Below are 27,511 nucleotides of genomic sequence, written 5' to 3'. Positions count from 1 at the left end.
TGTTTTTTTTCAAAGGATCCTACCAATGGTTACTACAATGTTCGTGGCCACGACGACCGTCATATTCGCGGCAGCGGATTTTCTGAATACGTGCCCAATTCTCGGCCGGTCTACACTCCATCGCAGCTGCCCTCCCCCAGCCCCGTGTACGGTCAGCACGGCACCCAACCCCGTGCCTATGACTTCTCCCACCGATACGCAACCACCACAGTGAGCAGAACCTCATACGAACAGCAGCAAGCTGCCCAGCAGCAGCCTGCCCAGCAGGGGGGAGTTTATCCCACTGACCCCCTCTACAGTGGCACTGCTTACCTACCTGCTACTTATGGCCACGCCTTCACCAGTTATGTTAAGCCTGCTTCCTATGAGAAGGTGGATGCGTACGACCAATCAGATCAGGCCAGCAAGGTCTCGAGCTCATCTCGCTTCTCTTACGCCTCGTCACAAGTGTCCTCCCAGCAGTCCGACTATGGCCGGCCCTCGCAACGTATGCAGACTCATGTCTGATAGGGCCAAAAAAAAAAAAAAGAGTAAAGAAGCAGTGAGTAGATAACTATTTGTCACCACATGTGTGGGCGGACTAACATGAACTTTCTTTACTCGGACAGTCCTGCAAGGATTTGTTAGGACAGTATAAGAAGGGAGGCATGATTTCGGTTATGAATAACCAACCTGCGATGGACGGCAGCATCTACAGTAATGTGAACTTGTAGAGCTAGAAAATTAAGCAGATTGTGATGTTCAAGTCAAGCATATGATGAACATTACAGTGCGATACCTCACTAGGTTGTCTCTACATGATGACCACCCAAACTTGTGGAGATGTTCTGCGAGTTCGTGGGCCAACCAGAAAATAAATCAAATGCATCCCTTAAATTTGGGTGGCCAAAACGACTGGGGTAGCTGTTTACCTGCATTCCAGAGTTTACTTTGTGTCAACACTAATTGTAAACATAACCTCGTAAATACTTTGAAAGAAGACAGTACGAGCTAACACGTACAGTATTTGAGGGGGGGGGGTAAAAAGGTGTGAAGAACCTTTGTTGTCTGTCATTTTGATGTTTTCGTTGGCATGCGAAAGGAATTGTAAGCACATTTGTGTCTCTATCATCTACAAATGACTGAGCTATCCACAGAGACAGACATGAACTATTCTGCACAACAGGCTAGCTGCACTAACCAACAAGTGCTACAGGCACTCTATTGTAAGTGGAATACATCTGGACTGACCTGTGTTTCTGGAGCCTCTCGTGATAACCTTAACACGTTGGACACAAAGTGTTGTCTGCCAGTGGGGAGAGAAGAATGTGCATATTGCCTTCGTTTTAATGGAGGACTCTATGTTGTACTGACACGGACGAGTTAAGGCAGTGAAAACCCAAAGATGGTAACAAATTGTATAGGTAATAAAAATAGGGGCTGATGTTGAAAACTGTTGATCTACCCCTGCATCGTTTCCTGCTGTACTTTCTGATTGTAAAATCAAGGAGTAGGAACCAGAACAATCAAAAGTGGTCTTTTTTTTTTTTTTTTTGGAAAATGGTGGCAATCTTGAACTTGAAATAAACTTGAACGCAGAATCAACTTTGGCAGGCTTAGGTGGGGTAAGATGTGGAAGGCGGTCCTGACGGGGGACCACCCGCTCTCAAGTTTTACAACTCAACTCAATCAAATCGTCTCGCTATGTTTACAAGAAACAGTACTACCCTGAAACTGAGTATCTGTACAAATGGCTAAGTCCATACTTTCTCTCTGTTGCATGCAAATGATGTGTCTAGTGAAACTCTTCAGCGTTTATATTCATGTCCATTTCATGTTCGAGACATCGGTTACTGCACCTGACCCGGCCGCATTCCACTTCCTGGGCGTTTTTGGTGTGGACGCTTGTACTGCCATTTGTCTAAAAATATAAAGAAAGAAATGAAACGTTCCCAGGCAGCCTAATGAGAGAACAAATGTCACTTAAAGTGAGGAGGCAAACATCATCGCTTGTCTTTATTTTTCTATTTTGTATACGCCTTAAAGTACAGCGTGTAAGCTGCTCTACTGTAAAGTATCTTTATATACATATGTATCTATCTCAGTTTATTTTATTTGGTATTCACACATTTTCTTGTCTGAGTTGTTCATCATTCCTCTGAATGCAGTTACCATGCTTTGGAACACAACTAATTGCCATTTTGTTTGTTCATTCTTTTAATATTGTATTAAGAATTTTATTTGCTAAAAAAAAAAAAAAGAGCTATTGTTGCTTGTACCTTTGTACACATATTTATATTTAAATAAAACCATTTCCGATAAAGAACACGGCTCGTGTGAATCCTCTGAGTTAATCAGTCTGGTGAGCTGCTTCATTGGGCATGGGGAACAGTGAAAAACAAAGCCTCCCATGTAGCAAAAATGATGAATACATAAATTAGCAGCACTGTCTATGTTGATTTTCCTATTCCCCCAGTGGTGTGCTGCTTTTAATGAAGACAGATGAGATAGTGGAACCCCCACTGTATGTGTATCCACCTCCTGAAGCCAACGCGCCTATCTCGAAGGGTAACAGGATAGAGCTGCGACAAAGGTAGGTATTATTTGACAATATGAGTTCGCCCTGTCACCTTTGTTCCCCAGGTAGGCCCGCTGCTCACGACAGGGAGGAGAAGAACACGCTCATTACAAGTCTACTGTGAGAAGGGACAAAGTCTCACAAGGCCTGCATTCATTATACACAACATAATACAAAACAAGGCCCCATCAAAGACAAATGATACAGGTAATGTAATTAGGTGCAGAGGAATCAGATAAAAGATGTTTATTATCATGACTCATATAAAAATAGATACAAACGCACACACAGAATAAAAGGTCCATTATCCAAGTCACAGTTTGTATACAATGCTTATGAAAATATCTTCTACAATTTGTAGCCTCTCCCAACTTTCTACATACATATTTTGAAAAAAAAAAAAAATACACATTAACATATGTATATAACCCTGCCAATTGTTTATTCTAATATTTCCTCCCCTTCAATAAATAATCCTTGGAAAATTCTAGTTCTTATCCTGAGTGTAACAGTTGCGTTAGAATAAACCATCGGGTCAGATATGTTGCTTAAGGTGAAGTTGGGTCGTGATCAAACAGAGGAAGCTCTCACGGTGAAGAATGGATTGCATTGCTCTTGCAACTAGTGAAAACCGCACTGATTTACACTCAGGCTGTGTGATTGGAGACCCCAGTCGCCCTGAGCTTAACTGCAGACATGTGCAAAAGCCAGCAAGACCTAAACACCACCCTCTGCCCTTCTCTTGAGTATGAGATTTTGCCTAATCATTCACCGGCAGGGCCCTCTATAAATAACAAAAACTGATCTGGGTTGCTACAACTTTTTATGAATCACTCCAGTCTAACTCTTCAATGCTCATGCTAGTGTTTTTCCTATTTTCAGACTGCTGACTACAAACCGGTGTACTTTATTGCTGGCCATTTTCCAAAGCAAACTGTGGGCTTTTAGATTGATTACTGCATTTTCTACCTTCAAGGCAGTTTTTGGTTTTCATTCATTTTAGTAGGATATGAAAATTCCCCTACCTGGATTTTTGTTCTTGTGTTATTTGTTTTTATTGTAGCTATTGTTTTTTTGTTTTTAAAGAAACTTCTGCCATTACATAAAACCATAAATTTATAGCCACTTACCGCATGAGCTTACTGGCAATATTTACTGCAACAAGAGGATGAAAGCATCTCACAAAAGAGAAAAAAAAAAAAAAAAAAAAAAAAATCACATTAAAAACTTTAAAATACAACCACTTTCCAGAGTATGATAATGTACTCAGAAACACTCTGAATCCCCTAAAACAGTCACACTGGACAAAAAGAGTGAAAAAAATAATTCACAAACTATATATTTCATATTTCTCTCTGTATTTACCGCTTAAAGAGGTCATGAATTGATGGGGGTAACTATGCTCATTGTGCTAAAGATCGTCTTTAAAAATTACATAAAATACCATGCCTGAAGTCAAGTAGCTGATGCGAGTAGCTTTGTTCTGATCAGAATAACATGTTTAGTCTGATGGGTTTTTTTTAAAGCACTGATGACCTTGAGCAACAGGATGGGTTAACTCTGCAACCCAGCCTGTTCCCCACACAAACATCAAATATTTGTCTCCTGTTTAATCCATTCTCTGAGCTTGGTGACGCGCGTGTAGACACCAGGCTTGTTCCGACGAGCGCAGCCCTCTCCCCAGCTCACAATGCCCGCCTGGAACCACTTCCCGCTCTCTTCGAAGCACACCAGGGGGCCTCCAGAGTCACCCTGGTGATCACGGTTGGAGGAGAATGGTTGTTAGACTGCATTTGGATGCGATCTGCCCACATCAACAAATTGGGTTTTTTTCCATGCCTTTAGGAAATGTGCACACAATCTCACCTGGCATGCGTCAACTCCTCCAGACAAGTATCCACTGCAGAGCATCCTGGAGGTGACTTGGCCTTCTGTGACCACGTCACACACGGAGTCATTGATGATTTTCACTAATGCTTTCTGTAAAATCTGTGCAGCTTGACCTGCTAGAGTACGACAAAGGGATCAGTACTGTGTCACATGACCTTGCCTTCCAGTGCTGTCATAAAAAAGGTATAAACCAATGACTGTTTTCTACAGTAACTGGTTAACGGGGTAGATTAATGTTAGCTAATGAAGGTTTAAGAGGTGACACAGGAGAGCCGGTGTCTGTGTTAATACATGTATAGGGAATAAAGTAGATTAGAGAAAGGGATACAGGAAGAAGTGCAAGAGGAGTATGTCGTGATTGGAGAGATTAGGAAACGGTATGGACAGTGAATGGAATGTAAAGAACAGAGTGGGTCACCAAAAAATAAATACATAAATGATTTTTTTTTTAAATTAAATTTAAAATGACTACAGTTGTTCAGAGAATCACCATTACACTTATAATACCTCCTTCTCGGAGAGCGCCCCAGCCTGTGACCCAGCAGGACATGCCTGCTGGGAAAACATGGGAGGAATCGGGTAGGCAGATGGGTTGTATGGTATTGGCAAATTGCAGAGGTTCACTGAGCTCCAGCAGAGCAATGTCATAGTCAAATGTCATTTGATTGTAAAGCGGGTGGGGGATGATTCTCTTCAATTTGCGGGACTGCACGTTGTCATGGCTGTATTGGTTCTGCATGCCACTGTAGGACAGCCAGCTGGATGGATTGTTGCTCCTGCGGTAGTACAGTATCATGGAGGAAAGTTTGACATTTTTATATATTTAGGTATAAAATAGGGAAGAAATATGAGTAAGCATGGCATAATCTAATGTAATCCATTACAACAGCCCTGCAACAACATTTAAGACTTTAATCACTGCTGTTGGTTCTGTCAGCTCGACCAAAATAAATAAATTTAAAAAAAAAAAAAGTCTTGAACTGAAAGCAAAAAACATCTCACATTTTTTGGTGTCACACAAAAATGACCAGACCTGTCTTACACGCTAAACAAAAACTTTTTATTTAAAACTTCACAAATGCAGCTCCTGCTACACTCATGCTTAGTTTTGCATTTAACTTTTAGATTGGATTAAGAAATTATTCAAAAAATAAAATGTGTAGAACTGTTAGGAATACTAAATGCTTTGTATGGCAAATATGTGAAAATAAACCCATCTCAAGCTCAGTCATAATTCAATTGTCTCAGTCTGAACAGTATGCTTAGTGCACCACCTATAGGGCACTCTGATTAAAACATTCCCAGGATACCACCACCACCACCACCAAGATTCCTTCTGCAATTTTTTGCCGAACTCTGGGTTTTTTTCTGCACACTTTGTATGTTACACAGAGAGAACTACAGTTGTGTATGAGTGCTACGGATCTGTGACTTACTCTGAGTTGCTGGTGACAAAACAGTGAGCGGCCGAAAGAAGCCACGTGTTAGAGATGATTGAGGCACCACAAGTTGGTCCGTGGGTTGAGAAGTGAAGGCTAACCTGCCAAGGCCACTCCCCTAGCTCAGCATTCTGCCCTCCTACGATGCGATTCAGCTTGTAAGGCCTGGTGCCACAATCTGTAATTTGACAGAAAATATAACAGAGGCAGAGAGGAAGCAAGAGAGAAAAATCAGAAACTGAGATTAAGTTAAAGCCATCATGATGCCAAACCTGGCTTCAAATGTAATAATGACTCTTTGGAATCTTAATAAAAGGCATACATGCGTATTAGCCGATCCAAAAAACAAAACAAAAGAGAAAAGAAATTAAATTAATAAATACAGACAAAGCCTGAGGCTGAAATGTAGGTAAAAAAAAACCCAAAAAAGTTCAGAGATAACAAGAGCTGCTTTCAAAGAATGAAATAAAAGCAGTCGAGGCCTGGGGCTCTTTTCTAACAGACAGCCAACATGCAGCTCAGCCCAGCCTCTCCAATCTAACCTGAATGGCAGTGAAGAGATTAGGACCACTCACAGCAATTTTTAAAAACCCAAATCTCGCAAGGGGTGAAGCAATTAAAGCACGTCTTACCACAAATGGTCTCATCAGAGTTATCAGAGCAGTCCTGGACGCGGTCACATTCGGCATTCACCTTGTTGATACAAACTCCGCTCTTACATTTGAAGCTATAGTCAGTGCATATACTCGTATCTGTAGTGGGGTGGAGACACGTCCCAAAATCAAAACACGCTTTAACCAGTAAAACAGTATGCAATCAGAGAGGCTTCAAAGTGACGCTTGAATACACAATGCAGAGTGATTGAGGAGCTGATTGCATTGATTGGACATATTGATTGGGGTTCAGGTCTAATATCCCTCTTTATTCACAGAAGTGAGAATCAAAAGGAAATGCAAGGGTGCCCCCTGTGTGTGTCTGAGTGAGCGAAAGGGAAGCTGATAAAGAGCGAAGTACAGAGTAGGAGGGAATGAAACAAAAAGAAACACAAAGCTAACATAAAATGTTTCGGGTTGAGAATCAGGTCTTCAGAGAAACGTCTTTGTTAAACTGCTATAACTGCTGAGCTGTGGATCAAGGTTCATTATTTAATGGTTTGTGTAAGATGCTTAAAAACAAACAACCCAAATAAATCATTAATGTTGGCGGGATTTTTAAGGGAAGAGAATAACAGAAGACACTCACCAGTTTTACAACCAACCTCATCGCTCCCATCTTTGCAGTCTTGCTTATCATCACACTGAACACTCTGTGGCAGACAAACCCCGTTCCCACAATGGAACTCATTTTGGGCACAACCTTGAGGCAATAGAACACAAGGTGAAGAAATTGCAATAAAATTTTAAAATAAATAAATAAATAAAAACTTGAACGAAAGACAATCCAATGAGTTCTAGAAGGACATTAGTGGTGCAGCCACAGGAGCCATTAAAATCTGCCTCCAGAGTTCTCGCATGTATTGTATATGATTAAGCATCTGACAGGACGCTGAGCAGACTGGGCAAGGCTTCAAACAAACTCCATTCTAGATAGAATAATGAGCGTACACAGCCAAGTCGTCACTGGCCGTAGTAGTAGGGGTGATGGACTTTTAATGTTAACACAATTAGCACAGCAAATAGGCTAAATAGGGTTTTTGCATTTCCTGAACAGTCCTCTAAGAGGTGGGAATACTTACCGCATATTTTCTCATCACTTCCATCCCCACAGTCGTTGACATGATCACACACCCAGAGTTTCGGTTTACACATGCCATTACTGCAAGCGAACTGGTCCTTATCGCAATCTGAAACAACAGAAATTTCAACAATTCATCTTAAGAAGATGTATACATGAATGATTGGGAAATTCACAAATAAGGATGCCAAAAGAAGTAGTTCTGAGGAATAAAGGTAGGAAAAGCGGGGCAGGGATAAAGGCGAACTTACTGCACTGCCTCTCATCGCTCATGTCACCACAGTCGTTCCAGCCATCACACTTCAATTTCTGGTCGATGCACAGGCCATTGGTGCAGGCAAACCGGTCAGGGCAAGCTTATCCCATAACACATAGAAAACATGGGTGGGTGGGGGGGTATAGTGACAAATTGAGCAAAACAGAGTTATGCATTTTCACAAGACGAGTCATGCTGCCAATGCTTGCCCCTGTTGATCAGAGCAATTATAAATTCATTTTAGTCAAACTTGGAGACAACAAAGAGTGGAGAGTATTGAAAGTGACGTGCTCCTGACTGACAGTGACAAATAAAAGGGAGTCAGTAAATAAGCTCTTCAGTGATTAGACTCGCTCTTGAGTTTCCCTGCCACAGATGAGAAAGCATCAACAATGAACAGCTCCGTTTGACTACCAGTCAGTTACCATCTAACAACATGGTTACTGTGCAGTCTCACAGCCGTCACCATCACTTTGTGACAGACATTTCACTCATAACACAACATGTTGTGTAAATTTAGTTGAGAGACAAGACTTACGGTTTGAAGGATCATAGGAACTGTACTCTGCACTGAAGCCTTTGTCAGTGTGAGACCTATCAGAGTGGAAATTAACCACTAGAACGTTGGTGTCAGAGGTCAAAGACAGCGATGCAACTTCTCCACAATACCTGGAACACAAAAGCAAAATTCAGTTTAAGTTTTGGATAGGGTTATGGCAGCTTTGGTGAAAAAGTAATTGCTCAGATTCTGAAGAGGCAGCACAAGACAGAAAAGTTGTAAACAAACCAGTTTACTGTAAATAAACAAGGAAAATACACAAGGCAGTCAAAGCAGACCAGGAAGTAAGGAAACAGCTTTGTTAACAGATATATACATATGCGTAGATATAGTACATATATCAGCCAACATTAGTATTAACCTGACTGGTATTGGCCTATTAGCAAATAAAATTACTTCTCCACGACCATCACTGTTAATCACTGATCACAAAATCTCATAGGTTTGAAATTATAGGAACAAAACAGCACATGGACAAATTGACCTTCTATATGCCATGAAGGAATCCCAGAAAGGCTTTTTTTTTGAAAAACATATTTAGCTGATATTTTTAGATGAAAATACTGCCAATAATTACAACTCCTGCAACTAAAAATGAAAAATACCACATTTCATATGGGACGTAAAACCAACTGTTGTGGATGAAAGTCGCATGTTGGATCCCATCCTCCAATACAACCTCATCTTTATTAGGTTCTTATCTCTCCTCACGTGATAAAGCTATAAAAACCACATGATTCTAACTGGTCAGAGGTAATTATGCTATTGGTGCATCATGATGTCATAGGTTGATAGGATACACACCAAATGTGAACCTGTTAATACCACATTTTAGTTTTCACATTCTAATAATATTTCACTGTGGCCTTGGCACAATGAGGAAAAGACAGAAACAAAAAGGTATCAGAATCAACTTTGTGTTATTTTGGACATCAATATGAGGAACTGAATATCTTACTTGTTTCCCATAATTTCCACATAGTCTTTGTGACATAAACGCGTGTCCACTCCAGGCTCTTTCATGCGAAACATGGTGAACCTCAGCCGTACTTTGCTCCCAGGAGCGACCTGTAATACAAAAGAATAGCTGATTGTCTTTTTTTTTTTTCCTCCCTTCACACACAGAACTAAGATACACACCAAGCCACAGCTATCATGGAACTGAGCGCGCGCACACGCACACACTACATGCACACCAACAAACTCAACCGAACACACAAAACACTGCAGCCCAGCTAGAACTGCAGTAGAAACAGCAGTCTGACAGATGAAGATAGAAGAGGTACTGAGCAGTAGTGCTGCCTCAGCATCTCTCTCATGGCAGGCTAAGCATGGTGAAGGAGGAGGAGCAGGGGGTGTGTGGGGGGGTAAAGGTTCAAGCAGAGGAGGGGCTGGGGAAAGGCAGAGTGGTACATACCGTGATGGTCCACTTGCAGTCTTTAGCAGGAGGATAAAAGCTTGGGTAAAGTGGGGAAGTGAAGTTTCCCTGTTTTTGAGAAAGGCTGCCACCACACGTAACTGAAATGAACATGTCATACATTTAGATTCTTACAGAACATACTGGAGTTTGTCATGGATTTACGTGTAAAGGTAACATCTTGGCACATCTAGATGCATGTCTGCTTTTTTACCATCAGCCTTGGGGATCACACTGTACGCAGCTTGGAAGCCAGGCTTCTGAGCATCAGTCTCAGCTATAAAGTTAATCAGCATGATGTTGTTAGATGACACAACCTCCAGAGGGTTAGAAGGAGGCCTCTGACCACACTTCCTGTGAACCAAGGAGAAGCGGTAAAGCAGCAAGGTAAACAAAATTGATTATGATTATGGAAACCAAAAAACAGTCTGAAAACAGGAAAGACAACCATGAAGCCAAGTCATGTGTCTGATGCATTCACTGACTGGAGATTACGTGCTCCAACTAAGAGAGGGCAAACGTAACTGTATGCATTTTTAGCCAGAAGCACTAAAATACCGATACAGCAAACAGATTTAAAATGCTTCATAGAAAAAAATAATAATAATAATTTGAGAAGAAATCAATAGATAAGCAGAGGGAAGTGGAGAAAGAGAAAATGAAGCAGAGAGATGGACAGAAATTGCTTAGGCCGACTTTCAAAGTCAAACAAGGGGAACATTAGCAAAAAAGTTTTAGCATGGCTCTGCTGGCAGCAGAGCCACGGAGGTGTGAATGACGCTGCAAGAGCAGCAATACATCTACCCTCAGTAGAATAATGTCATTACAGAGTATTATATTATGGCTCTCATAAACCTCATGTCACCTTGGATAAAGCTGATCACTCAATAGTATTATAAAAATTGTATGCATCACTTGGTAACACGCATGTGTTTGGCAGTGGTTTCTGGGTTTGAAATTGCCTGCAGCTACAACTGATGTTGCATTCAGGAGCTTGTAGTTTCAGAATCATATCCATCCCACTGATCACAAAGTGCAATTACAGACAGTGCTGTAGCAGGATTCAGGGTGGCACCTTTCACACGTTTGAAAGGAGAGGTCCCTTTTGAGCCAACTCAATCTCACCAAGGTCTCAGAAGTTGACAATAAACGGGACATATAGCACTAAAGGCTTTCAGAGCCCCCAAAAAATGTAATCAAAAATCCAGTGAAAGGATTGGAGTGGAACATGTTCCACCTAAATCAAGAAAATATTTGTTCAGATATCCTTTTGCAACCTTTAAGTCAAACATAAAGTAACCAGTTCTCTTCTGTGAATCTCTTTGATCATCGGGACTAAAAAGACAAATGTTGGTAGAAATCCTCTTACCAAGGTTTGCAGCAATACTACAGTTTACCTGATGTACTGTAGAAACAAAAGCTCAATTAACTGGTTTACTTTTTGTCACCTTATCTCTATTAGTCATGACATAATGTGGTCCTGAAGATACACAGCATAGTGGGAACTACTACAAACGCAGTTTTTGGTAGTTTAGCAGGCAAATACACAGGTGTGTCTGTGGAAAAATGCACAGCAGACCTCTATGAAAAGTGCACAATTGACCACCTTTTATACTAATGGGCTGAAAAGCCAACATGTTGATAGGTGTTATGGCTTATTTGATATCATACTCGATATTTGATCACATTTTTTGTATTTTTTTAAATAATGGAATTTCTTTCACAGGGAATACGGCAGTAACAACAAAAAGACATTTAGCTAGTAAATGGCATAGTGGTATTATCCTTTAATTTCCTTTAATAAAGAATCATTATTCATACTCCTACCACAAGCCTTCTGGATATTTACACCACTACTTACTTTGTAATGGCCTGAGAATCGTCTGGACTCAAAGAGTCATAGATGTAGACAAAGTCGTCTGAGCAGTCATCCTCAATGTAGAAATAAAGGAACTTGACAACTATAACGTTTTCCTCCGAGGCTCGGATTTGCCACTGACACCGTGACTTGGGGGGGTAGCCCGTGGGGTACCCTGGAGATGAAAAATTCTGGGGATTTGTGTCAGCTTCCAGACGGTAGAAACAATCATCTGTGAATGAGAACACTGGTTAAATCAGAGTGTGCAGGGACATGTGGCACTAGGAAACAGCCAAAAGAAAACATAATCATCATCATGGCCTGTAGTGACTTTGTAAAACACATTTACACAAATATTGTAAATAAATGAATAGACTTTTGCCTGAAGAAATAAGTCATCAGTAGTTAGTTCTATACCGTCACTTGATGTTAACGTGAGGACGGCAATTACGGTAATGCAAAATAATACATCTGAACGTTAGAACCCATCAGACGGAGTCAAAGAAAAGTGTCTCACTCTTGCCTGATACTCAGTTCTCAATCTCTGACTATAGCAGCAGCACATGTACAGTACAGGATAGACCAGTCATTCGTTACAGACTGGCAGTAGCGTGAGCATCAAGCCAGCTGGAAAATTACAACTGCGAGTGATTGAAATGGGACATGCAGTACTCACTGGCTCTTGGGTCCCTGGCCATACGAGAATCCGTGACTAGAGACAGAGAGAGGGGGTGGGTGACAGAGAAACAGAAGGAAAGGTAAGAATGGGTCACTAAAGTTGGGAGGCTGATAGAATTTGATGCATGAGCCTAAAATATTTGGGTTGCACATTTTCTGTTCCATTTCCCTGCGGTTAAGGGAACCGGTGATGGTGTGTAGCTCTTTCTGCTCCATCTCACCTTGCCCTACAGCAGCAACTCATACATCTCTGTCTAACTATCTGGGACAGCAACATCAAATCATACCCACAGAAATCATTTTAAAAGGAGGACCGAAACCACTGAGTCACAGGGCCAACACTTGGCTGGTGGCCAGGATGTGGACAAATGCAACGTGAATGCTGAGAAGACAGAAGGAAGAAAAATGGCTGTCTCGAGTGAGGCCAGGCCCCAGCTAATATCATTAGAGGATCCAAACAGCATAAAATGTGCAATCTCAGATGCAGCACAAGCTGAGAGGTCTGGCTTATCAGTTATCATCTTATCAGCACAACTCAAAGCAAGCCCCTGTAATATAAATACAAAGCACACAGAATACCAATTTGGAAAGCATACAACAATAACGCTATTCTGATCTGTATTCACAAAGCTTTATCTTTCTTGATTTTTAAAAATCAAATACTAAAACCAACTAGGGCAATACGTCTTGTGACCCCCCCCACCAGACCCTGGTGTTACATACGTGAGGCAGTGACTTGACTGATCTTGACATCAGGGGCACTTGCCGAGCGGCTTTGCCTAATGCCACTCTCCAGTGCATCCAAGATCCGCTCCTCTGAAACGTCCGGTATCATCTCCAGGTCGCTGTGTGGAATGTTGAACTGAGACCAGTAGTAGGCTTTCACGCCCTCGCTGGTGTAAGCAGACAAATGGAAATGGAATCAAAGAAACAGACTTGAGCATTCAAGAGGTCACAAAAACCTAAACAGCTAAATACCAAAAGCTAAAATAGCTAATATTATTAGTTACTGCTACTAGCCACTGATTCATATATTACTACTGTGGAATACTACAAGCATAGCTCCAGGCGGTATTAACCAATTAGACCACATTGAATCCTGTAATGCTAGCAAAAACAAAAACCTCTGTGCAAAACAATCATTTTCTTCCTTCAAGATTTAGTGCATCTTTTTTTCTTTTTTGGACATCAAACCTAAACAAGCACTGTAGCGGACTGTTCACTACTAAAAAAAAAAAAAAAAAAAATAGAAGAACTCAGGATCACAACAGTACCTGAATGCAGTGACTACAGATTTGGTGTAGTATTTTTCAAGGATTGGATCTCTCTTTAAATAGTTCCCCAGCTGTGGAGAGACAATGTATTCCACTTAATATTCATAAGATCTCTGCATGTGTTCATACTCAACATATAAATAGCATAGTAGTTAGTATAATAGTTAGTGATAAGAGCTGAAACAAAAGCTTAATTTGCCTTCTTTTTATAAATTATATGTGACTGAAAGCAGCACAAAGACAGACCAGAAATATTTTGGTCTTTCTGAAAACTACAGTCATTTTTTTTAAAAACGAATCAGAAGGTTTTTGGTTCAATCCCTGGCTGCGCCCAGTCTGTGTGCCAAATAACCTAGGGTGAGATACTTTTCCCAAGTTTCTCTCCGATCCACCCATCGGCGTATGAATGTATGCGATGTTAGACAGAAAGCACTTACTCAGGAAAAAGCATAGAAAAAAGTGCTTGTATGAATTGGTGTGAATGGCTGAATGAGGCAAGTTGTATAAAGCGCTTTGAGTGCTCAGGTAGAGTAGAAAAGTGCTATATAAGTATAGGTCCATTTACCGTTTTGAATCAGATACTGAAAAAAAACATGCTAGAAAGTTAGGCTGAAAAAATGTCTAGTGGAGGATTTCACATCTATTAGAGCTTAATCATTATTTATTTATCTATTTTAACAGCAGACTGGAGTTTTTTAGAAGCAAGAATGGGGAGAAAAATTAGTTCAACAAAACCAAAAACCAGACTTGATTAAGTAGCGAAAATGACTTGGGTCAGAAAAACACTGCATTCTCCAAGTCAGAGCTCATTTAAGATGGACTGAAGGGAAGTGGAATTGCACAGACAAATCAAAATTGGGGAATTTTTCTTGAAGTACCTGTACACAACATCATGTAATATTTTTCAGTAGACTGAAACTAAAACAAAGGGAGGCTCTGAACAGCTGGAATCCAATATCAAGCAAGAATTAGCAAACACTTGCTTTCTAAACTACAGCATCCTCAGGACACTCGGTGTGCTGGTAAAAAGAGAGATGATGCAATACAGTGGTAAATGTGATTGGGTATCTTTAAAAAACAAAAACAAAACATGTTGCTTGCATCAAATTCAAAATGTGTGTAGATTTTCTTAAATATTCTTACTTACAGCATGCAATGCTGTCTTTGTTCTTGTTTTTAGATTAAATATAAGGGTTCAGTGATATGGAAATGAGTGCATTATATATTGTCTAGATTTTACTCGGCATCCTTTCCAACTTTTTTTGGAAGCAGGGGTGCGCATCGCAAAGCTTTCATCCAATTGTCTAGTCATCTAATATTCTTGTCCAGCACTTCCACTCTAATTCTCATCTAACACCCTCACTTATGTAGCTTTCAGTGAGCAAGTGTGCGCTTGATGGGTTTGAGGGAGGGCTTTTTGTTATCAACATTCTCCTAAGTGGTGCTACAAACATCTCCACTGCCTCCAATAATAGGAGATGCTGTTGAGGGAATTACTCAGGGAATGCACGGAGTTTTATTCCACCCACACAAATGTGCCCTTTAGCGCTTTCTGTGCACTGGGATGGACATATTTAAAAAAGCATTTCCTCAATGGCAAACAACATTCAGTGCTAATCCTTAAGAAGAGCACTCAAAACTCTGCTCTAAATAGTTAACAATAACAATGCACATGACAGAAAGGGAACAAAACAGGGTGTCAGACTTACAACTGTCTCCAATTTTTCTGCCAGAGCCTGGAATTCTGGGCTGTTGGTGTCCTCCAGGTTTTGGTCATAAGGTTGATTAACCAGCGTCATACGCCCGCTAAAAACCGGTACTGATTGACGGAGCTGCTTACTGAGGGCGGCATCTGAATCAGCATCTTTAACTTGGAAGAGAAGCAGATGAGAGTTAAGTGTTTGATCAACAAAATGGGATGAGATGGTTGCTTCTGATGAAAGGGGAAAGTTTTCAACAGGCCTTCAAGCACAAGCTGAGACTGTACAGTGCAATCTTATGCTGTGACGACAGTTTGCTTCTCAGGCCAATTAAAACAGTCAGTTAAATCAAGACGGTGTTTATCAAGACTTCAGAAGCCTTTTTATCAGGCTCCGTATGTGTAAATGACAAGAAAGCTGCGCCATGGTCTCTGTGACATTTTTCTCCTTTGCGTTATTAAAAAGAACGTCAGAGCTGTCAAACAGGCTAACACTAATGGGAAATTACAAAACCCAAACAAGCCACTCTTGCACTCACATTCAAAGAGCTGTGCTTTCACAGCAAGTGTAAATGATCTACTTCTCTGTTTATCATGCTCTAAAAGGTTTGGCAGTAAGCAATGTTAACAACGCAACTATCCATTTACATTCTGTCAAAGACAACTCTGATTTTCGGACAGATCGTCTGCACACAATGTCCAGCAATTGTCTTCATCTTGAATTTATCAAGCATTTCAAAGCACGCACGCCAAGCACCCACCCTGGACAGCATATTCAAAGAAAGCTTTTAATACTCACAGACAAAAAACCAAATGAGGAAAGCTGCGACGGCTGAAAGGATGAGAAGTGCCACAACAACACCAATCACGATGCCAGTCTTGCTCTTTGGTGGTGCCTTCTCTTTTTGGGTTAAAAAGTCGATCCGCTCATGTTTGCTGTGACCCTGATGCAGAAAGAGAACAAAAAACACAGTGAGCAAACAGAAAGGAAGCCACATTGTCAGTGCAGACAACATTTACACCGCGAGCTACAGAGAAATATTTAGTTTTTCCTAAACCTTCCTAAATAGTGACCAAAATTCACCGGTAAGAAGTGGGTCTTTAAAACAGACTGTAGAGAAGATGGGCATAGCCTCTGGGTCTGAAAAATGAAGCCAATGTATTCTAATGGCCAGCTAGTTCTCTCTGGTCAGCAGTATAGAAATCTATTAGAGAATTAGTGTACTGCTCATTTGATTGATACTTTAATAAAGGTTTTCCTAATTAGCTTATGGTCTTTATTGTTAGTTAGTTTCATAAAAACTACTTGTTGACATTATAAATAATGGTGCCATTTAGAGGATGATGTCATTTAGGGTGTGGCACTGTGTGTAGTGCCTATAGTGTTTAATGGTAGATTTTTGTCTGCACAAGTCAAATCTCTGTATGTAATGTACAGACTACCATGATCAATACATGTTTTTGACTTTTGCGTGGAGTGGTATTGTGGTGGGGCATGGCCTGCAGTGCCGTGCAGGGAAGGCGGACGCACCTGCACGGAACTGGGTCCTGTAGTATTGTTGTTGTCGTCCGTGTGTGCGGCTGGCAGCGAGAGAGAGCTGCAGCCAACTGTGTGTATACAGCAAATAAACGATGCTGCAAAGCATGAAGGTGCACCCAGGTCTGCTGTGGGTTTGTTATGGGTACAAATTATTTTTGCCTCTCGCTATTATCTTCTCCATCTATGGTTCAAACCTACCATTTCTATGAAATTTTGAAATGTAGATTCAAAGTGATTTTTATACTTTTAATTACAGAAACAACTTTGCAAACTCTTATTCCCACAACAGAAGTGAAAAGCACATCTGTGAGTTCTTCAAGCTTTACTTTTTAAACTTCACATGTTTCATTGGCTGTCATGAAGAAATGAGCTCCCTGTATACAAGGTAGAAAAAACTGTTTTATTCCAAGTAATATGTTGCTGCAATGCAGCAGTTACGTGTGTTGTGAAACACTTTGGACTACTTTCCAGGAGTGACAAATTCAGACAGGTGACTTGTTTTTACACAACACTGACAAAACCAGTTTAGTAACTGTGCCTTTTTTATTCACGCAGCAGCACACACGCTTACATTCAGAAATTCAGCATGATAACCAAGATAAAGAAATCATAATATGGACATGTGCTTCAGGGTGTGTGTGTGCGCCGATACTGTATGAAAGTCTGTTACCAATCTCGCTCAAGTGGGTGGACAGAGAGAAAGGTTTTAGGCCTGTTAGTAATCAACACACAATGAATTCAGTGCCAGTAGCCCCTGAGTGAAGAAGCCAGAGTGCCATTAGGGATGGAGAATCACTTTGGTATTAAATCAATTTGTCAGATGTGCTGCCCCTTAAGATGGGGGCTCAATTACATGAGTCTAGATGATAACTCATGGCAATTAAGGCCTATTCTTGCCCAGCTAGGGCTTCCACACATGCTTTCTAATTGGAATCTGGAACAGCAATCATGGGCTAAAATGAGGGGAATCATTAGATATGGGGTCAGCAAGTGCTCCAGGGTCTCTCCTTATTAGTCACCCTGATCATAGCCCAATAAAACTATTACATACTTTTCACCATATTCTATTCTTCGCTAGAAGAAGGAAATACTCTCTCATTCTGAATATGCAGCATTTTTTTTTAAATACCAACTCAGTGAGCTATGCCACCCTAAATGACTGTAGGCCATCAGTCAACACTGAACTATGAAGATGTTGGCAGAAACTAATGTAGCCTAGTTGATGTGCAGGTTTACAGCGTATACCTGCTAAGAAAGCTCTGGCATTTAAATATGCCTGCTTAAAAATGCACAAGCATACTTAACAACACAGCCTTGCAATAGAACTTCAACCTTCAAAGACAAGCACTGAAGCTTCTGTGTGAGCATACCACACAAGAGTGAGAGCGCAACCGTTACAGGGCTCGTTATTGTTGGCATCTGGTGGTAACCAACTACGGCAACACCTCAAGGCTGTGGATATAAACAGAAAAGAAAAAAAACAAAAACAAAATAGGACAGACACAAGTGTAGAAGTATTGAAGGAAGTTACCCGTTTCCACAGCAACAGGAGATGACTCATAGTAACGAAATGGATCTTTAGCTAGCTAGCTTAGCTCAATGGTTCTCAAATGTTGCCATCTGGAACATGTAGCAGGGCTTTAGAGACCCGTACTTCCAGTTTTACAAACGGTTTTTAATCCAGCAGCCATAACTAAAGTCAATTCTCAGTTTTCCAGCATCATTCCAGCTGCTCCAAGGCACAGTAAGAGCCCCTCTACAAAGTTTTATTTTTCATTTTTAAGGCATTTAAGTGGGTTTTTGTGGCATGTATGGTTTTAAAGTACTTTAAACTCTTGCACGATTTTAACCTCTCAAGCACATTGAAATCTTTATACATTGGCTTTTTTATATCATTACATAGAAGTTTTTATTTATTGGACAAACTCCATTACACTACTGGCTTCAAACTTAAAAAGCTGTTAATGGTTAACAAGAAAACAACTTTCTTTTATTAAAAAGAGACAACAAATTTCATTGTATGTGCTATATGCAATGGCAATAAAGGTAGAGAAGGAAGAGAAGAGAGAGATTTAGGGGGAGATTTGAGTGGTATGTACCAATTGCCCCATCTTTACAACCAAAGAAGGAGGAGCACAAAACACACACACACACACACAAAAACAACACTACAGTATGAATAAGAAGAAGAGGAGGGGTTATCAGACAGATGCATCATCTTGTCGCAGTTCAAAAGAAGCACTTGCCAAACAATTGAAGAAGCAAACACCTTTTAGCAAAGCGCAGTCTTTTTTTTTTCCTTTAGCCCCAAATTAACTTTAAAGCAGTGCAGTCATCTAATGAAGATCTAAACCATTGCCCCCAGTGTTTCAAGTTTCATGACTTTGGAGCTGCATATGGTGTGTTGCTCAAGGACAGGTTGTCTACACCTACAAACTTAAAAAGTTGTTAATGGTTAACAAGAAATCAATCTGGTTCACCACATGGGTGCAGTAGTCACTGAGCGCGTCTTTGTCGTCTAACCAGTCTTACAAGCAGGAAAGTTCAACCATGAGGTGTGGCCTCAAAGCTTACTTGTGAGCTTTTACTGTGTTTTTTTTAGTATATTCAAAAGCAGTTTCTTATACTTTGAGATACTACCATTTCACTTGATTGTTTTTTTAAAGGACTCTATACATCTTCATTTTTGACATAATCGTTTATCTAATGACTATAATAATAAATTGCTAAGAAAGACAAAGACAAATGTTACGCAATTTGCGGTAGTCAACCACCACTAGTGAAGAAGGAACACAGAACTGACACAGTTGACATTTAAGCCACAGCCAAAGGGAACTGCTAAGTGCTTACAGATGGTGTCGTTTAGATGATGACATGCAAAGCCATATATATATATATATACATACATATAAATAAAAATAAAACTTGTGGTACCATAACAAATCTAAACGTCTGACATTAAAAACATTTTTTAAAGTACTACGCGTTTCCAGATACACACTTATACACACCCACTGATCCTTTAAGACTCTTAGACGGGTGTGAACAAAATTTGAGCAACATGCAAGCTGCCATGTTTCTACACCAGTGTTTGCTCACATAGGTGCCACCTGGTATTCTGTGCAATCCTATCAGATATTTAAAAGAAAAAAAACAAGGACAGCGACGCCTTTGTTCTGTTCTTTTAACTCAAGTGTAGCCCTGTGCATTTCTTAGACGTGGACTTTCTGAAGTTTTTTGGGGGCTGCAGAGTCACAGCTCCACAATGATACAAAGCTCACAAGAGGCCAAGTATTGTACTGCCATACCATTGTTAGACTACTGAGGGACAATTTATATATCAAAATCAATAGACTAAAATCCAGAAATTTTTCTTCTGTATTTTTCCCTTGCGCAGCCCTAGAGGCTACATTACACACACAATGCAGATCCATTGCGTTATGATAGCAGCAGCTAATACAGCCTCTAGCTAATCGCCTCGGGCAGAGACGAGGACAGGCTGGCCACTTGTTTTTAACTCCAGACACCCAGACTTTTCTCTGTAAAACTAGTGTGCAGTCTCACTAGATGGTGACCTAAGTGACATCAATTAATGCAGATTTTTTACCGAGCTCCCTCTGGAGCCACAGCAGGCTTTATGCAGCTTGTTAAACATATGCAGTAGTTAACCTTAAAATCCATAAACACGCTTCTGTCTAAAAATGATGGCTTTACCTTATATGCCTTTGGTACGGCAACCACTAGAGCCAATCAGCACAATACAGACTGCAGCGATGTCATTAAGTTTTAGTGAGCAGACGCCTACACACATTTCTCACCTGACAATAGCTCCAAGCATACAGTGGGAAAAATGTTGAACCAGGCAGAAGGTTGGGAACAGATAATTCAACAAATCATCCCTTACTGCATCTTACCCAGTGCTGAAGGAAGAACAATACATCAGGTCGTGCCCACTGGCACATTCTGTACCCAAAGATGCAGACGCTGGCTAAAGCTGAATTATGCAATAAAGTCTGTCAGGCTGAACATTACTGACCGCATTTAAGACAGTGTAAGATTTAAGCCGTCTCCAGTTTTGTCAGCGTTAACAGGGATGTACCACTCGGTGAAGTCAACATAAGATTTGACATCATCACCGCGTTCCTGTCACGTTTGTTGCTAAGTTTTAACATGGCGGATTTGAAATGTAGGCCGAAACAGAGAGGAAAAGGCAGCACGGCCTTGCTTGAAGAATTATTTACCAACTCTGCTGAGTCACCACACAAACAGCAGGCAGAGTGCATTAATCACAGTATTCCCATTTGATCCAGTATCTAAGATCGACTTCATTGTGAGTAATCAAATCTTTAAAAAAAAGAAAAAAGAACTTGGGGAAACTATGCAACAACAGTTTCGTTCAAGCAACAGTCTGTCATAGCTTTAAGATTAAAAAGGTAAGGTGTGGCAGTCAGCTCTGTGGCTCTGCATTTAAAAGATTTCTTCTTGGGTTTAATGCACCCATCCATCTATCTATCCCCAACTCTGTCCTTGAGCATGTATACATGTCAGAGAGGTTCTGAGTTACTTGAGTATGTTTTTACACCACATCGGAAAAGGAAATAGGTCAGGCAGTGAGGTGGTGGTAAATATAGTAACGATAAGAGGCCACATGTGACAACGTAGTAATTCTGCAGTTGCAAATGAACTACAAGCACACATTTACAATAACTGATTTTGATTTATCACATTTCAATATGCACACTTTTAAATTTAGAAACATTAAAAGCTTTTGTAGATTTCAAATTTTGCCACAACTTTAAGAAACCCTAAAGGACTGGATGCATTTTTTACCATCTTTATGATCAAGGCTGGACAACTACTGAACGTGTTCATACAGATGTGCGCAGGTTTACTATCTACAACAACTTCTTGTGCTATATAGCATTTGATTTTGAGTCTTGTAGATATGCGTAACATTTCAGAATTCATATAAAAGGTAGTATTTTTCTGTGTCTTAGTAGAAGTCAGAGATTGAGTCACAAAACACTCTTCCACTTACTTGGGTCAAATGCTATGTATTGAGAGCATCCTCAACCTACACGATGGTACTGGAGATATTTCAACACATTATTAGTTAGCTCTTTCTTAATGTCTTTCAATATATAGTTCCTGTTATTTATTCACACTACACCACACAGTGAACTTGCTTGGAAGTTTGAACGTTTCTCACTAAGCTGAGAAGTTGAAGTGCTAGTAGTTTTAAGCAGCACTGACCAAAGCCTTGAAACCATTAATGAATCCCTTTGCTAAGAGAAATTCACCTTTGGCTGTCTGTCACTTTTCTTTCCACCCACATGATGCACTGCTAATGCACAGAGTCTTAAACAAGACTGAATTACCGTATGAAATAAGTAGAATGGTATGGACATTTAAATAATGTATGCATGTTCCTGGAAAATTTGACCTGTAGGTTGGGCAAAGAACGCTCTCGGCAGTTTTCTCATCCTATTAGCACTGAACATGCAAGCCTGAGTAAATATTGTTCAGTAAAAAGCTTTTAATGCCAACAATAATAACTTTATTGTCAAAACTGAAGTCCTGCTCATCCACCAGCCTCCATTCTCCAAAAGCCACACCACACCTTTTTGCTGGGAAATCACTGGAAATGTGACGCTGCTCTGGATATTAGAATAGTTTCTTAGAAATGTGTGTGCTTCTAAGAGAAAATCTCAGGGCCTCTCTGCCAGCACAGGCTACCCAGGTTTCTGGATTGGGGGCAATCTACAGTTTAGATTTTTTTAATTCAAAGATGTAAATGACATTCAGTCAAACTTCTAGTAACAGACTGTCTGAGACCATCTCAGTTTCACTTCCTCTTACTGCAGGAACAGAAAACAACTCTTCTCAGGTGGTAACCGGAAATAGCTCACAGGCTTAATAATTAATCATTAATAGTTGATCTGATATTACACTAAACCTGCCTAAAAGATGCAACTTTGATTTGTAAAAAGCTGAAAAGCTGTTTGTTTGCCTTAATAACATGTCAAACACTTCAAACTTTTGGACACTTTGTCCAAAATAAAAAACGGAGAAGGACCCATTTTTCTACTCAAGAAGTCTCAGTTTATCCATTCATTATGATGAGGGCACATCACGTCGCAAGGTGGGCGAAGCCTAGAAACAAGAGTCATTTAAGACTAGATTTAGCAGAATCGCTGTCAGGTGCTAAATATACGAGGATCAAAGGTTACATTTTGCAGAGATGTATTAGTGCCTCTTCTTGTCGTGGACACGGCCCACAAAGAGCCTGTCAGCAGCAGATCTAACTTCAGAAGATCTGTGCGACTGTGAGCGTGTCCAAACAGGAAACGCCGAGGTAATGCTGATACCCAAGACTTAATAAATAAATAAATAAATAAATAAAGACTCGCATATCAAGTTGTACAAAACTTACATCTTTGTCATATCTGGCGGAATGCATCTTCAAAGAAGGATCCAAGAGAAGTCCCACGGGATCGAGACAACCCTTTTTGTTTTCTGTAGCTTGTTAGTTTGTTCTCCTTCACAAAAATTCAGCAGAGGTTCGGACCTTGAAGCTGTAGTGTTCAGTAAAAAGTAAATAAGTAAATCTTGTAGCTTCTTGACGACGAATCAAAGCTTCAGCACTCACTTCCTGAGTCGTCGAGGGCTGGGAATGCTGAAACACCTGAAACCGACTTTTTTTCCTCACACGCCTATAACACAAGCCACGCCCCCAAACACCTGTAGGTCCTGTCCCCACCCAAAAAAGAAAGCCCACCTGAGGTAGAGCAATTTAACTTATAACTGCCCCTATATGCTGTCCGGGAGTACAAACTAACATTTTGTTAAACCAGCTGCTTTTCTGTTTGGGGACTTACTGTAAGAGGAAGCTTTTATTTCTTTATTTTCAAGACATGTGTTCCCCCTGCTGACCATTTAGGGAGGTTGCTGCCAAGTATTAAAAAAATCTAAAGATTTTTCATAAAAAGCTTGTACCATTATGCATTCATGTGGACTGTTTACAGAGTATAAACTCTGTTGCATTATTTCAAAATATAGTATGTTAGTTTTTGTACTACACTCAGCATACAGGCTTTCATTTAGAATGAATGAACTGAGGTTTTTATTTTTGTGATGTTTTATCATTTTGACAGCAATACTTTGATGTTTAATAACTCTATTTGTTTACTGATTAAATTATTTTAGTACTTAGCCACTCCTGTTGCAACAAAAACAGCAGCAGCAGCAACAACAACAACAACAACAACAACAATAATAATAATAATAATAATAATAATAATAATAATAGCAAGTACAAAAATTCAAGACCTTTACTACGACCTTTGCAGTAACAACATGGACATGAATGGCACTGACTGAATAGGTCTGGCAATCCTCCAAAGATCCTTTAGTGTTGTCAGGAATGCTTTGCTTACATAAATGATCAGTGAGGTTCAGGTCAGGTAAATGATTAGGAAAGACCACGGGAGCCAGCACTGCTTACTCTTCTTTGGTCTTAAAGTAGCTTGAGCTCACTATCCTGCACGAGGCATTTCTCTGAATGGAGGAGAGCGTGTAAACCCCTACCAGATTTTATAATAATAAAATCCCACCACCACCTTTTGGTGTGCCACATCATTATTTGGCAAATAAATTTGGCATTATTTGACAAATTAATTTGTCTCAGACAATTTATTGTAATCCAGCCATCTTAAAAAACCCCAAAACAACTTTTTTTCTCACTGGCCTGCTAATAATATTGTGTTGTTAATTGCTGGTACATACACGTGGTTTTTAGATTTGTACTTCCTTCCTGAGGAAGAAAATACAAATATGTATTAGGTGATGATCTTTTGATAAGACCTTTGCTGCTTTAACTCTTGAGCGTGAGGTTGCTTCTTTGTTTCTCAGTGGACTGATCTTCTGATGGTGCTCTCACTCTTGGTCAACCTTTGGATACTACTGTTTGCTTTTCACAAACCAGGGTGTTTAGACCTTTAAGGGTATTGCAGCAAGAAAGTCCTGGGTTTGAATCCACCAGCTGGGGCCTTTCTGTGTGGGCTTTGTATGTGCCTGCCTGGATTTTCTTAAGGTACTCCAGTTTTCTCTTAAGACATACACATTAGATTAAGTGGTGATTGTAATGTGCCCCTAGATGTGAATGTGAGTGTCAGTGGTTGCCTGGATGGATGGTGGGAGGGATGGATGCTTCCTGTCATGGTGTGATGGCGAGAAAGACCTTCTTTACTCAGGCTAACAATATGACTTCTGAAACTGACATTTCCCACTGTCACAGTGCTGCTTAGCAACAATGTGTTGCTGAGGCAGACTTATAGCAGTGGAACAATAGCTGCAAATGTATTATTAAGAGTGCTCATATCCACTTAAATGTCCTCCAAAAGTATGTTTCCATTGAAGGAATGTGATTTAAAGAAAAGTGACAGTTAGCTCAAGATCAGTGAATGTATATTTGCTTGTAAATTACTGGTAACATATGAATGCAATAACTAATAAATACATTTTTAAAAATCATTGTAAATAAATTTGCATGCAGTTGAATCAGTTAACCAGGCGCCTTAAGAGTTATTCAGTGAATCACCTGCAAGGTTACTCTCTACATGACAAGTCAGCTTGCTTTGTCTTCAACTGAAACAGCAGTAGGACCACAGGTTAAGACATGAACTACGTGAATTCCCCCCCCCCCCCCAACACTCTCACTCACACTCACACATACTTTAAATGTGACACAGAAAGTGAGCGGTTGCATTTTCAGCTCATCCCCACCAGATGTCTCTCTGCACTAAGCCACAGCGAGGACGCCAGGACTAGCCTGTGTGATAAATACCCGCAGAAACAGGGCTTGGTTCTGTCAGACTTCATCCACATAAAAGCCCAGGCTGCCATTGGAGAACCCGACGGCAAGACGAGCGAACAGGAGGAAGACGCAGGAGATATATAGGAAAGGCAGTGTCCATCACTTCAGCCGATGTAACCAGACAGCTTATGCTGGACTCAGTTATTACATAGCAGCAACTTCGTCATAAAAAAGAGGCAGAGGAAGGCGAGAAAATGGGACATACTGCAATACCTATATTGATGGCTGTATTGTCATTATGCGTGCGGAAAAACGTCGAGGTAAGAGCAAAACAGTCGGAGTCTTTTATCTCTGCCAGCTGAATTTTTGTTTGTTTGTTTTGTTCACTGAATGGCGAAGAGGACAAAATGTATTTTTAATATTATTATCATTCGCTCTCTCATTCAGCTGCTGTTCTCTCCGGGATTGCTCATAATCATCTGGGGCAGGTTTAATTTGTAAATGCACCGTCCTGTGTCAACAAGAGTAATGACACGCATCGCCCACGAAAATGCAGTGATAGTGAAAACGTTTGACATGCAGATACTGATATATGATGTAAATGAAAGCCCACACTGAGGAGAGTGTCCGTGAACATGGTTTACAGTATATTTGGCTCGCTGCGTCAAGCCTGGGCCTGCACTGATATGATGAATGTTACAGGCCCTTTTTTTCTTCTTCTTCTTCTTCTTCTTCTTCTTCTTCTTTCTTTTTTTTTTTTTTTTTTTTTTTTTTTTTTTTTTTTTTGCTTCTGTGGAAGGATGGAGATTAAATCCCATCTCATTTCACCCCATCTGGCGCTGTCAGAGAAGCAAATCAGCTCGCATCCGTCCTTTAGAGAAGTGGTGCAGCTCTTGAGCAGGATGGAGCCATCATGCATATTCAATTGGTGTTCTGTTGTACATTTGGTCTTCATGGAAGAATACTGAATTGATTAAAAACTCCCTGCTGAAGAGTCAGGAATTAGATTTGCTGTCAGATTTGCACTGAGGCGTCTTTGGGAGTGTGATACTGAGAAATCCATCTTAATGACATATATGGGGTCATTCTATTGGCATATGTACCCGCCCATAGTTAGGGGGTGAACACTGAAAGTCTCTTGTACAGAATGAAAGATCAATGGGCCACCAGGTACTCCAACCCCCTCTCCGGCTGATCGTGACTTACAGCCGACCCTCAGCTTAATGGACTTGACCTTTATTTCTCAATAACTCCTCAGCCACCCATCACGAGGCATGAATTCAAGTTGGAGGATGTGCTCTAGGTTATTGTTGGAGGTGTGTGAGTATGGGAGGGATATGAGGAGGAAGAGGGGGGAGGAGAAAGGGGGATGGATGAGTCATGACATCCCAGCTCGAGCTGTGGTTTAGGTGAAACACTCCTCTTCTAATAAAGAGTGATTGCATTCACCTCTAACATCTGAGGTGATACATGGAGGACCCTGAATGCAGGTTGAGACAGATCTTGAGGTAGTTTGTGAAATGTTTATTCATTAATCATCATCCTCAGTGAATCAGTAGCAGTCATAAAGCCTCTCCTTTCATTCTGAAATGATTTCACTTCTGTAAGAGCCTTAGTGGGATTACTGCTATACCGAGGAACAGGCTTTAGCTTCATACAAGGAGACCTGCTCGTGAAGGTTTACAGGGAAGATTACACATTGAGAGGGTTGACTGGCTGGATTACACTGTGGTATTAGTCCTAATAAAACTGTCAGCCTCCCTTAATTCACTTAACATGAATACAGTTCAAACAT

General features: G+C 40.5%; 3 protein-coding genes across 11 annotated transcripts in view; 2 read left to right on the top strand and 1 right to left on the bottom strand.

Annotated features, from left to right (window-relative positions):
- kirrel3l (kirre like nephrin family adhesion molecule 3, like) overlaps positions 1 to 3,784 on the top strand; it is a 35,116-nt gene extending 31,332 nt beyond the window's left edge. For all 4 annotated transcript variants that reach the window (XM_080896612.1, XM_080896613.1, XM_080896611.1 and 1 more), the window contains exon 15: positions 16 to 3,784. In XM_080896612.1, the coding sequence (XP_080752738.1) occupies positions 16 to 507 (492 nt within the window). In that variant the 3' untranslated portion in view covers positions 508 to 3,784. The remainder of the gene's footprint in view (positions 1 to 15) is intronic.
- Positions 508 to 23,600, bottom strand: st14 (ST14 transmembrane serine protease matriptase). 2 transcript variants are annotated; one of them, XM_080896609.1, is made up of 19 exons: positions 23,335 to 23,600; positions 16,161 to 16,305; positions 15,372 to 15,532; positions 13,663 to 13,733; positions 13,112 to 13,281; positions 12,387 to 12,422; positions 11,714 to 11,942; positions 10,067 to 10,206; positions 9,853 to 9,953; positions 9,394 to 9,503; positions 8,415 to 8,545; positions 7,872 to 7,976; positions 7,622 to 7,729; positions 7,129 to 7,242; positions 6,519 to 6,638; positions 5,884 to 6,064; positions 4,955 to 5,223; positions 4,424 to 4,563; positions 508 to 4,309 (listed from the first exon to the last, which is right to left on the bottom strand). In XM_080896609.1, exons 1-19 carry the CDS (start codon positions 23,359 to 23,361, stop codon positions 4,148 to 4,150), a joined length of 2,520 nt encoding a protein of 839 aa, XP_080752735.1. In that variant the 5' UTR covers positions 23,362 to 23,600; the 3' UTR covers positions 508 to 4,147. The 2 variants fall into 2 exon arrangements, with proteins under 2 accessions (XP_080752735.1, XP_080752736.1); XM_080896610.1 differs by having other exon boundaries at positions 4,424 to 4,560.
- A 2,186-nt stretch (positions 23,601 to 25,786) lies between these two features.
- aplp1 (amyloid beta (A4) precursor-like protein 1) overlaps positions 25,787 to 27,511 on the top strand; it is a 34,481-nt gene continuing 32,756 nt past the window's right edge. For all 5 annotated transcript variants that reach the window (XM_080896619.1, XM_080896618.1, XM_080896617.1 and 2 more), the window contains exon 1: positions 25,787 to 26,036. In XM_080896619.1, coding sequence (XP_080752745.1) covers positions 25,971 to 26,036 — 66 coding nt within the window. In that variant the 5' untranslated portion in view covers positions 25,787 to 25,970. The remainder of the gene's footprint in view (positions 26,037 to 27,511) is intronic.

The sequence above is a fragment of the Rhamphochromis sp. 'chilingali' genome, assembly GCF_963969265.1.
Source record: "Rhamphochromis sp. 'chilingali' genome assembly, chromosome: 11".
NCBI lineage: Eukaryota > Metazoa > Chordata > Actinopteri > Cichliformes > Cichlidae > Rhamphochromis > Rhamphochromis sp. 'chilingali'.
The sequence above is the reverse complement of the archived record's forward strand: the minus strand, read 5'-3'. Positions and strand labels throughout refer to the sequence as shown.

Excerpts from the sequence above, each read along its gene's own strand:
- st14 (XM_080896609.1), bottom strand. The coding sequence starts at position 23,361 with ATGCATTCCGCCAGATATGACAAAGAT. Across the intron at positions 16,306-23,334 it reads CCGCCAGATATGACAAAGAT|GGTCACAGCAAACATGAGCG; the intron begins GTAAGTTTTGTA and ends TTTCTGCATCAG. Across the intron at positions 4,310-4,423 it reads GAGGAGTTGACGCATGCCAG|GGTGACTCTGGAGGCCCCCT; the intron begins GTGAGATTGTGT and ends CGTGATCACCAG.